Consider the following 12,688-nt stretch of genomic DNA (forward strand, 5'->3'; position numbering starts at 1 on the left):
TTTTGTCTGCCTTATTTTGTAACGTCTTTCTGTGTTACGGAAACAAAGCTGGAGCACTTCACCCTAATTGTGTACAGTGATTGGGTGCACCAGCTGCCAGCATTAAAAATAATATAGCCACAAAATGCTGGAATAACTTAGCGGGACAGGCAGCATCTCCGGATAGAAGGAGTGGGCGATGTTTCGGGTTGAGACCTTTGTTCAGAATAATATAATTGTAAGTGTTTAAGCTCTAGGTCAAATTTCTTTAGTCAGAGAGAATAGTGAATCTGTGGAATTCATTGTCACAGACGGATGGATAACTTTACGGTGGAGATTGACACGATTGAATGGCGGAGTAGACTTGATGGGTTAAATGGTCTCATTCTGCTCCTATAACTTGTGAATTTATGAAAAATCACTGTTATTGGCAATTCCATTGAGATTTAAGTTCCTGCAGAACATTGCATTGTTGTGAAGAAGTAATCTGAAATGCTCTCGAGTGAAGTGTAGAATTAGTGTGGTAACTCTGGATACATGATTAAAAAAAGATTGGCTGTTCCAACAGCTAATGAAATTGGTTAGGTTTGTCATTACAGTGAAGTATAGGAAATATGATGGACAGCTGGCCTGCAGCAGTTTCCCACAGTCATATGACTCTGACAAGATAATTTGTTTATAGTGTTGTCAGAGAAAGAGATAAATATTGGCACGAACAAACGATAACTATTTTAATAGTGTTGTCATGAGATTTTTTGCATCCTGTTGAGAAAGCAGAGGTCCTTGGTGTAATGTCTTATTCACAGGGGTGGCTTGGTGTAGCAGTTACTTGGCACGTTAGTCCAGTGACTTAAAGACAGTGTTGTCATCTGAGCCATAACTGTAAAAGCACGATGCCAAGTTGCAAACCTGGTCATATATAATTTGCAATGGGTTAATTTCTTCAATTTGAATTCAGGCAAGATTATTGGTCAATACAAAATTGAGTGCTGTCCAAGGGGACAGATTTTGAGGGAAGAGAAAATAACAAGGGGGGAAATAAAAATAAACCAAGCGCTGGAGTAACTTAACAGGTCAGGCATCTCTGGAGAACATGGATAGGTGACGTTTTGGGTCGGGGCCCTTTTTCAGCTTGATTGAAGGAACTGCAGATGTTGGTTTACACCAAAGATAGATACAAAATGCTGGAGCAACTCAGCAGGCCAGGTAACCTATCTGTGGGAAAAAAGGATGGTTGACGTGATGGGAATTGATGGGACTGGTGAGCGTTCTACCTTTCGGGCAATTTCCCCTGCAGCGTATTTTGTTGCTTGTTTTTCTTATCCTAACTCTATCTCATCAGCTAAGGATTGCGAAAACTCGCCATTAAATGTAGCTTGTGTAGAAAGGGTGCTGATAAGAGATAAGCTGTAAAATAGTTCCGAGAACAGGTGTATCTGTGGGAAAGAAGCCATTATAGTGAAATCAAAATATTAATGGATTAAGCTATATAAGAAAAGTATTTTGAGCAAAAGTATTTAAAGCAAAGGTGTGGCTGAAGCATGACCATGGGATGATTGGTGATGAATGTAATCAACTAAATGTACACTCTTAAAGTTTTGATGTCATTATGAATAAAATGTAGTCTACTCTCCAAAACCAGGAAGCTAGCTTTACCATTTGAGATTCAATTTGTGTGTAAATGAAGATAATAGATTTATTCCAGAATTATGATTAGCTTTGCATTAATAGAAGCAATTTTCCTGCAACTTTTAACTTCTACTTTTAAAGTTAAACTTGGAGCGGGTCAAAACTTCAATAAAACATTTGGTTTTGATGGAAATGGGTGCATTCCACTAAAGAATTTATTTTAAACAACATTTTGCAGGTATTTAATTAGCCGTGGAGCAAATGTAGCTGCAGTCAACAGTGAAGGAGAGACTCCATTAGATATAGCTGAAGAGGAAGCCATGGAAGAACTCTTGCAGGAAGAGATTAGTAGGCAAGGTAAGAAAATGCACTATGTTGGAAACTGCGTCAGTATTTCTTTGTAACCTTCAATCGAAGCCAACTGTTGGAATTTGGGATGATTTATACAGTTGAATAGTCTAATAACCTATAAATGCGTTGTAACCAATCCTTCTGCAAGCTTTTTTTCCCTTGGAGATTTTTCCTTTTGAGAAATCTTTATCAGATTTGGTCCATTGAACAAATTTTCCAATGATTATCTTATTTGTCAAAGACACGAGAAAGCATCTGCTGGATAAGTTTCAGTTGATTTCTTTGGGGATCTGCATCAATTACATTTAATTCTGCTGTGATGTGTTGTAATTTAATTTTTGCCAGATTTTGAGCGTCTCAACATTTGGCAAGTTTCTGAAGCACAAATTGCAATGTTTTTATTTCTTTCATTTCGTTTGTGGTGTGTTATTTGTAAGGCAATCCAGAGTACTGAAAATCAGGTTCACCAACTGGGTGCGGAAATGAGAACGAATGCGGCAGACCAAATGCTATTATTTATGGGCAGAATATCGATGAGAATGTCCATACACTGATTAGTAAATTTGCTGACAACACAGAAATTGGTTGAGTGTGGGATAGCAAAGAGAGTTGTGAAAGGATGCCAAGGGACATAGATCAGTTAGGATGGAGCTGTGGCAAATGACATTTAATCCAAACAGGTGTGAAGCAAGATAGACACAAAATGCTAGAGTAACTTAGTTTGAAGAAGGGTTTCGACCCAAAACATCACCCATTCCTTCTATCCAAAGATGCTGCCTGTCCCGCCGAGTTACTCCATTTTATGCCTATCTGCGGTGTAAATCAGCTTCTGCAGTTCCTTCATACACTGGTGTGAAGTAATATATTTTAGGGTTTTTTAAAGGAATACTTTATTGTCACATGTGACAAGGCACAGAAATTCTTTGCTTGTCTACTCAACAACATATGCAAATAGCCACCAGATTAACGGCGCGAACATAGTTACAAAGTGCCCCTGCCGGTTCCTCCTTTGTTCCCACCACCCCCCCCACAGCAGTTCTCCCATGCTGGGTTGTTCATTGTTCTTCCCCCTCCCCCGCCTCACGCGATCCTCCCACACCGGCCCCCCCCCATTGTTCTTCCCCCTCCCCCCTTCACGACAGTTCCTCCTCGCCCTCATCGTCCGCCGCGCACCCGGGTCAACCAAAAACTAAAGACTAATATAATTAATGATAGAGCCTCTTGGGACTATTGATTTGCAACATGATCTTGTGCTGCAAGGTTTTCACTCCCTGAAAATGTCAGCATTGATGGATAGGGTACTGAAGGAGGTCTTTAGCATATTTGCCTTGATGGGCTGAGGCATTGTGTTTGAGAATTGGGGTATTGTATTGCATAAGAGGGCTGTATTTAGAAGGAGACATTGGATAAACCAAGTTTATTCTCATGGAATGTTAGGTTCTAGATGGTGACCACATGGGGGTTTCTATAACATTGATGGGCCCAGATAGTGCAGGCAGATAGGCAGTGTTATCGGGATATTTAAAATTAGATGGCCTAGGTTTAAGGTGAGAGGGGATAGATTTAAAGGTGACGAGACCTAATGGGACCGATTTTCACACAGAAATTGATGGTTACCCAGAAGGGGCTGCCAGAGGTATTGTTGGCGGCAGATACATTTATAACGTGAGTTGGATAGAAATGGTGCAGAGGGATAGGAGCCTAATTGAGACCAAATGGGATTAGCATAGAAAGGTATCATGGCCAGTATGAATGAGTTGGGCCGAAGGGCCCTTACTGTGCTATGCATCTCTACAATTCTATGGTTGGAATTTACTTCACTCCCTTGTTCTTTAGCTTCCTTGGAAAACAAGAATATCATGAGGAATTTGGTCCATTAAATATATTTCCCAGCTTACATTAAAATTGCATTGCAAGGGAGGTCTCTAGTTCCTTCGCAGATGTGTTAGTACTTATGTCCCACCTGAACGATGAACCTCGGTGCTCCTGCCCTGACACTTCATCGTGTTCAGCCTTCCAACAAATCTGTCCATAAGTGGATGAGTGAAGCGACCGGAGGAAAAGAAGGAAAATGAAATTTGTTTATTTTCTCTATGACCAGCTGTTTTGAAAACAACTATGTTCTGAATATTTGGCGAGCTTGCAAGCTTGTAGTTGTAATTGATCAATTTTCCAAATATGGACAAAATGCTGGAGTATCTCAGCGGGACAGGCACCATCTCTGGAGAGAAAGAATGGGTGATGTTTCGGGTCGAGACCCTTCTTCAGACCTCCCTGCTTCGGGCAATGCGTAACTCTGGAAAATGAGCTTGCCATTGGTTACTCTCCAAAAAAGGCATCACTTGGAGCAAAGTACTGAATCTCTTGTCTTTGAATATCAAAACTTTTCTTTCACAATGCCTGTTACTTGGCCCCAGTTAATTACATATTTCTGCCTATCCATCGTAATTTCAATCAACTTCTCCTTTAACTATGTTCGATTGAAAGCAATCCCAGTTACTGGAGGTTTTCATTTCTGCATCAATCAACATTATAACAACAAAAAAATCTTTTCCCTCGACCACAAAAATCAGCTTTGGGCGTGGCAAAATTTGACCCAGATTCGCCGTTTAATTTTGACTAACACATTTATTCATTTCGTGTCATAAGTCAAGTCAACTTTATTTGTCACGTACACATACGAGATGTACAGTGAAATGAGTGGCAATGCCTCCTGGATTGTGCAATACAAAAGAACAACTGAATAGAACAGGACGAGTATTTACATTTAAAAAAAAAGACACAATAATTACACCCCGGTGAGATCAGAGTTTACAGTCCTGATGGCCTGTGGGAAGAAACTCCGTCTCATCCTCTCTGTTTTCGCAGCGTAACAACAGAGGCGCTTGTCTGACCGTAGCAGCTGGAACAGTCCGTTGCTGGGGTGGTAGGGGTCCTTCATGATCTTGTTGGCTCTGGATCTGCACCTCCTGGTGTATAGGTCCTGCAGTGGGGGGGGGGAGTGTAGTTCCCATGGTGCGTTTGGCTGAACGCACTACTCTCTGCAGAGCCTTCCTGTCCTGGGCAGAACTGTTGCCAAACCAGATCGAGATGTTTCTGGTGAGGATACTTTCTACTGCAGGATTGAAGGATTCTCAGAGAGACTCTGAATTTCCTCAGCTGCCTGAGGTGGTAAAAGCGCTGCCTTGCCTTTCTCACCAGTTTGTGCTGTCCATGTCAGATCCCCTGTGATTTGGACTCCCAGGTATTTAAAGCTGCTCATCCTATCCACAGTAGTCCCATTTATCCCCAGTGGCATCTACGTCCTCAGTTGTTGTCCCCCTTCTAAAGTCCACAATCCGCTCCTTAGTTTTAGTGACATTCAAGAGGAGGTTATTGATCTGACACCAGACGGCCAGGTCAGCCACCTCCTCCAGGTAGGGCTTCTCATCGTTATTGGAGATCAGGCCCACCACCACTTGATGATGGAGTTGGAGCTGAACCTGGCCACATAGTCATGTGTGTACAGCGAGTACAGTAGGGGGCTGAGGACGCAACCCTGGGGGGATCCTGTATTCAGGGTGAGGAGGCTGGAGGTATGTCTCCCCATCTTGACCACCTGGGGTCCGGTGGTCAAAAAGTCCTGGATCCAGGCACACAGGGGGGTGTTCAGTCCCAGTTCCAGCAGCTTATCAAGTCTGGTGGGGATTATGGTGTTGAAAGCTGAACTGAAGTCAATGAACAGCATCATCACATTACCGCCCTCCTGGCTGTCAAGATGGGAGAGCGTGGTGCGCAAAACCTGGGAGACCTCATCATCCGTGGATCTGTTTGGACGGTATATGAACTGCAGCGGATCCATGGTGCGAGGGAGGAAGGCGCAGATGTAGTAGTAGATCAGCCTCTCGAAGCATTTAATGACCACTGAGGTGAGGGCCACCGGTCGGTAGTCATTCAAGCAGGCTGGAGAGGCATTCTTAGACACTGGTACAATGGTGGATCTTTTGAAGCAGGCAGGGACAACGGACTTGGGCAGGGAGAGGTTGAATATAGTGGTGAACACTGGTGCTAGCTGATTAGCACAAGACTTTAGCACACGCCCAGATATACCACCTGTGCCTACAGCTTTCCTCGTGTTAACACGCGTCAGAGCCCTCCTCACGTCGTGCTTGGACACCGAGAATGTGTGCACATCCCCGGCGGTGGGCCTCACTCGAGCCTCGTTAGCCAGCGCGCTAACAATGTTGTTGTTAGCCGGCGAGCTAGGGGTGTTGTTGACCCGCCTCAAGTCACAGAGCCTTTTAAAATTGTGCAATGGTAGACACAAAGTGCTGGAGGAACTCAGTGGGGGTCAGGCAACATCTTTGGAGAAAAATAATATGTGACATTTTGAGTTGGAACCCTTCTTCAGACGAAGTAGGAAGAGCTCCGACCCGAAACATCACCTATTCCTTTTCTCCAGAGCTGCTGCCTGACCCGCTGAGTTACTCCAGCATTTTGTGTTTAACTTGGGTATAAACCAGCGTCTGCAGTTCCTCCCAACACATACATTTTGCAATGGCTGGGTGGTGCCTTTCAGAAGGATAGATAGTGCTTGTGTTTTTCTGTTTACCTGTTCTTCATGTTGTGACAACATTTGGCGATGAATTGTGTCCATGGTGTCCAATTGAATTTTACTAAATAGAATCATCATGATTCATTGAGGGTCTATAAAAGTTCGTACAGCACAGCAACGGTCCTTTTGGCCCACCTCGTCCGTGACGACAGTGAAGTCTTGCAACAGCAATCATATTTACCCACATTGGGCCTGCACCTTGCTATGCCTTTCTTACCCAAGAAACTGTCCAAATGCCATTTAAGTTGAGCTGTTTTCAAATATTTGAATTGGTAATTTGGTCATTATGCAAATAAAAGAAAATCAACACTGAAACTCCAATTGCTGCTCTAATTGTTCTAAGTCTATTTTTATCCTTTGTCGAGTGAGAGGAGAAAGGTTAACATTCCACGATTCACATTATTGAGGGAGTGCAGTGTAGGTTTACAAGATTAATTCCCGGAATGATGGGACTGTCATATGCTGAGAGAATGGATCGGCTGGGCTTGTATACTCTGGAGTTTAAAAGGATGAGAGGGGATCTTATTGAAGCATATAAGATTATTAAGGGTTTGGACATGTTAGAGGCAGGAAACGTGTTCCCGATTTTGGGGGAGTCCAGAACCAGGGCCACAGTTTAAGAATAAGGGGTAAGCCATTTAGAAAGGAGTTTAGGAAACACTTTTTTTTCACACAGCGTTGTTAGTCTGTGGAATTCTCTGCCTCAGAAGGCGGTGGAGGCCGGTTCTCTGGATACTTTCAAGAGAGAGCTAGATAGGGTTCTTAAAGATAGTGGAGTCAGGGGATATGGGGAGATGGCAGGAACAGGGTACTGATTGGGGATGATCAGCCATGATCACGTTGCATGGCGGTGCTGGCTCGAAGGGTCGAATGGCCTACTCCTGCACCTATTGTCCATTGTCTATTAGACAACTTGATTTTGATTCGGGTAAGTCCAAAACTTTTCCAGAATTGATAACTAGTCAATTTCTTTAAGTTTTGTTTATTGTCTCGTGTACCGTGGCACAGTGAAAAGCTTTTTGTGTGCTATCCAGTTGTAGGGAAAACTATACATGATTATATTCAAGACGTCAACATTATACAGATACAGGATAAATGGAATAATGTATAGTGCAAGATAAAGTCCTGTAAAGTCTGATTAAAGATCATCTGAGGGTCTCCAATGATCAGTAGCAATGTTACAAAATTTTGAGATTTAAAAAATCAAGTCTGCAATTTATCCCATCAGATAAAGCATAACAATAAGTTTAATTTGACACCTAATTCACTTTCATATCTCAAGTAATAAAAAAGTTATGGCCATTTTCATACTCGGAAATTAGCATCTTGTTCCCTATTGATTTTCTATGGACATAACAAAAAAGCTGTGATCGTGGACAGTCAAAAGCCCATAACCTTCTTAAAAATTAAGAGAACTGAATGAAATTTTCAGTTATCATAGATTGAAGCATTCTGAAACAAATATAAAATAATCTTACTTGGATGACCTGAAATTAAAGCATATAATTAGTTAGTTACCCAATTGTAGCTAATTTCAAACTTCAATTACTAGATCTAAACATCTATCCATTTCTTAATAAATGATTAACATTTTTAAATAGCCCAAGTGTCCAAATAATATTCACAAATTATTCACAATAAAATGATTTTTAAAATCTCATTTACATCAATTTATAGGCCAAATGAAAGGAATTTAGTGTTCAATTGCTGTAAATTAAAGTCAATTTAAATCGGCTTTCTAGTGGGTTCCTGTGAACGCGCTGGTTTAGAACGTTCACATTGCGCTGGATTTGTGCCCTCAAATGCCCAGAAAAATACTGCGGGATATAAAGAGCCCAAAATGAACTACTCGCTATAGAAAACTTTATACACAGGGTTCTTAAGAAGCCCCATTTAATGTTAAAATAAGGTACATACCTTTAATTGTTTGCTTTATAAAACCCTGGGGCTGCGAGAGGTTGCGAGTTTAGAGAGTGATTTTTAAACTACTATAACTATTATACAAGGCCATAAAAATTAATAATACCTTTTGCGACGGGGTCTTCCAGCGATTTTCCGTTAATGATTTACTAGGCTGAACATTTTCGATTGCAACAGCCTAGTAAAAATCGCGTTTTAAACCCGTCCCCTCTAAACAGCGCCAAAATCACACACACGGGGCTGGGACAGATGCTCAATCACGATTCAGGTAGGTTTTGTAACATACCTACAATGAGGTAGTTGGTAGCTCAGGACTGCTCTCTATTTATTGATAAGATGGTTTGGTTGCCAAATAACAGCTGGGAAGGGACTGTTCCTGAATCTGGAGGTATGTGTTTCCTCATTTCTGTACCTCTTGCCTGAAGTGGGAATGACCAGGGTGAGACTCTTCCTTGATTATGCTGGTGGCCTTGCTGAGGCAGTGTGAAGTGAAGATGGAGTCATTGGAAGGGAGGTTGGCTTGTATGACTCTGGGCTGCATCCAAAATTCTCTGCAATTTGTCGTGGCTTTGGATGGTGCTGTTTCTAAATCATGCTCAGCAATTTTTGCATATCATTGAGAAAGCTCCAAATTTGTAAGACACCTTTGCAACACAATGTGGGATTCTCCCTCTTCTTCAATATTTTCAAGGACCGCGACCTTTTTTGGAAGCTGACCTTTTGGCCCAGCCACTTTTTAGGATTGTTAATGAAAACCCTTGTTTGATTAATGTTGCACTGTACCAGAAATGATGCACTCTCTTTTCCCTTTGCCAGAGCACATTCTTCCATCAGAAACAGTTGTTTCCTGTTTGTGTAATCTTTCTGAAATCATTTTAAACTGCATTCCTTTTCTTTGTCACCCGCGTGCAGAATTCCTGTGTGAAAATTCATTCTGCTCTGTTTTGCTCTGTAGAATTAAAATATCGGTGATCCCAATGAAACCATGATGGTTATCCTTCGTTGACGACAACTGGAGTCCGCTCATGTTTTATGCAGGGAAGTGTTGGTACTGAGGTGCAGGAAGGCCAGATAGCTATCGATGATGGACACCTTTGAGCCAGACAGGAATGTCAGCATAATTTATTCATTTTCCTTATCGATTTCCTGGTGCCAGTGTTCAAATCATTGGATTTATTCTATTCAATTTTACAGCTTGCCATGTTAGGATTTTAACTTGTGATGACTTTCGAGTAGCAAGCTAATGGCTAAGCTGTCCGTAGTTCTGTAGCCATCTGTAGTAAATTTTGCACCTGATTTCTAAATTGGTCACTAAACTAATCTTAGAATTGATCAGCAGATTAATATTGTAAGAACAAGAAGGGAATAGGAAGTACTCTGCATCTAAAATGAAGTTGTCATTGGTGGTACAGGTGCACAACCTTTTATCCGAAAGCCTTGGGACCAGACACTTGTCGGATTTCGGACATTTTCGGATTTCAGAATGGAAGATTTTTAGCGTAGATTAGGTAGGTAGCGCGGGCGGCTTGAAAAGTCTGGAGCTGCTGCCTCCTCCCGGGTGACCGGGAGAATCATTGCATAAATGTTAGTCAGTTAGTTTGGAGGGATTTTATGTGGTGGTGGTGGAGTCGGGGTGAAGGGGGAAACTTTAATTCTTAGTCCCCTACCTGGTCGGCGACTCCCAACCTCGCGGAGCTGGGGGCTCCGTCCGGCCGCGGGCGCCGCCGGTTGGAGCTCCGACCCCGGCAACTCTACCCCTGGCTGCGAGGCGCTCCAAATCCAGCGCCGCCCGCGGTCGGACGTCCCAGCTCCGGGAATGTCGGGAGTCGGCGGCATCGCAGCGCTGGGATACCAGCGGGGAGCGGGCAATGCCTTACCGGGTCGCCGTGCGGCAAGCTCCGGAACGCTGTGGCCGCCGACACACAACATCGCGGAGCGTCGCTGGATTTGGAGCCGCGGAGCTGGGGGCTCCGTCCGGCCGCGGGCGGCGCCAGTTGGAGCTCCAACCCCGGCAACTCTACCCCTGGCTGCGCGGCTCCAAATCCAGCGACGCTCCGCGATGTTGTGTGTCGGCGGCCACAGCGCTCCGGAGCTTGCCGCACGGCGACCCGGTAAGGCATTGACCGCTCCCCGCCTCTCCGACCAGGTAGGGGACTAAGAATTAAAGTTTACCCCTTCACCCCCCTTCACATAAAAGCCCTCCAAACTAACTGACTAACATTTAAGCAATCATTTACAGATGTTTAAGCGTCTCCCGGTCTCCAGGGAGGAGGCAGCCGCTACAGTAGTACAGACCTGGGTTGACCGTGGCCGTTTTGGGTCAAGTTTGGCGCCAAACGCGAGCTTTGGTGCGCAGACGACATCTGGAAAAAATGGCCGGTTTTCGGAGCTTTTCGGTTTCTGGAACACCGGATAAAAGGTTGTGCACCTGTAGTTTTCATTGCTCAAGGTACAAGTTAATTAATCAGAGACTGGCTGAAACTAATGTTGACCAGAGTATTTTCAATAACTTGGATTGAATTATAGAAACTTTTTTGTGGTACAGGTGCACAACCTTTTATCCGAAAGCCTTGGGACCAGACACTTGTCGGATTTCGGACATTTTCGGATTTCCGAATGGAAGATTTTTAGCGTAGATTAGGTAGGTAGCGCGGGCGGCTTGAAAAGTCTGGAGCGGCTGCCTCCTCCCCGGAGACCGGGGAATCATTGTAAATCATTGCATAAATGTTAGTCAGTTAGTTTGGAGGGATTTTATGTGGTGGGTGGGTGAAGGGGGAAACTTTAATTCTTAGTCCCCTACCTGGTCGGCGACTCCCAACATCGCGGAGCTGGGGGCTCTGTCCGGCCGCGGGCGGCGCCGGTTGGAGCTCCGACCCCGGCAACTCTACCCCTGGCTGCGAGGCGCTCCAAATCCAGCGCGGCCCGCGGCCGGATGCCCCCCACCCCAGCTCCGCGAACGTTGGGAGAAGGCGGCCTCCACGCCCTGGAGCTTACCGCACAGCGACCCGGTAAGGCATTGCCCGCTTCCCGCTGGTATCCCAGCGCTGCGACGCCGCCGACTCCCAACATTTGCGGAGCTGGGGTGGGGGGCGTCCGGCCGCGGGCCGCGCTGGATTTGGAGCGCCTCGCAGCCAGGGGTAGAGTTGCCGGGGTCGGAGCTACAACCGGCGCCGCCCGCAGCCCCACCGGCCACAGCGCTGCGGAGCTTACTGCACGGCGACCCGGTAAGGCATTGACCGCTCCCCGTCTCTCCGACCAAGTAGGGGACTAAGAATTAAAGTTTACCCCTTCAACCCCCCCCTTCACATAAGCCCTCCAAACTAACTGACTAACATTTAAGCAATGATTTACAGATGTTTAAGTGTCTCCCCGGTCTCCGGGGAGGAGGCAGCCGCTACAGTAGTACAGACCTGGGTTGACCGTGGGTCGTTTCGGGTCAAGTTTGGCGCCAAACGCGAGCTTTGGTGTGCAGACGACATCCTGGAAAAAATGGCCGGTTTTCGGAGTTTTTCGGTTTCCGGAACACCGGATAAAAGGTTGTGCACCTGTAATTTCATTTTGTTCATGGCAATGCACTGTCATGGATTTGCCTGATAACAGCTGGGAAGCAACTGTCTCTGAATCTGGAGGTGTGCGTTTTCACACTTCTATACCTTTTGCCTGATGGGAGAGGGGAGAAGAGGGAGTGGCCAGGGTACAACCTGTCCTTGATTATGCTGGTGGCTTTGCCGAGGCAGCGTGAGGTATAAATGGAGTCAATGGAAGAGAGGTTGGTTTGTGTGATGGACTGTGCTGTGTCCACAATTTTCTTCAATTTCTTGCGATCCTGCATGGAACTGTTTCCAAACCATGCTGTAATGCATCCTGATAAAATGTTTTCATAGAAACATAGACAATGGGTGCAGTAATGGGCCATTCGGCCTTTCGAGCCAGCACCACCATTCAATATGATCATGGCTGATCATTCACAATCAGTATCCCGTTCCTGCTTTCTACGGCGCATCTGTTGAAGTTGGTGAAAGTTGTTGGGGATATGCTGAACTTCTTAAGCCTTCTAAGCAATTAGAGGTGTTTAACGAATATGGCTTAAGAAATATGACTCTTGAGTCTTAATTTCCGATTTAATGTCAAAAACTGAAAAATTTGTACTATTCTAAATTAGTGTTAGTAACTAGCATTTTGCGGTATGAAATTGTTATAGTGCCTGAGACCTGT

General features: G+C 44.6%; 1 protein-coding gene across 6 annotated transcripts in view; it reads left to right on the forward strand.

The window, feature by feature from the left end:
• Window positions 1–12,688, forward strand: part of ppp1r12a (protein phosphatase 1, regulatory subunit 12A) — a 125,490-nt gene that overhangs the window by 46,175 nt on the left and 66,627 nt on the right. For all 6 annotated transcript variants that reach the window (XM_055650543.1, XM_055650545.1, XM_055650544.1 and 3 more), the window contains exon 3: window positions 1,847–1,965. In XM_055650543.1, the coding sequence (XP_055506518.1) occupies window positions 1,847–1,965 (119 nt within the window). The remainder of the gene's footprint in view (window positions 1–1,846; window positions 1,966–12,688) is intronic.

This window comes from Leucoraja erinacea, chromosome 19 (genome assembly GCF_028641065.1).
Source record: "Leucoraja erinacea ecotype New England chromosome 19, Leri_hhj_1, whole genome shotgun sequence".
Taxonomy (NCBI): Eukaryota; Metazoa; Chordata; class Chondrichthyes; order Rajiformes; family Rajidae; genus Leucoraja; species Leucoraja erinaceus.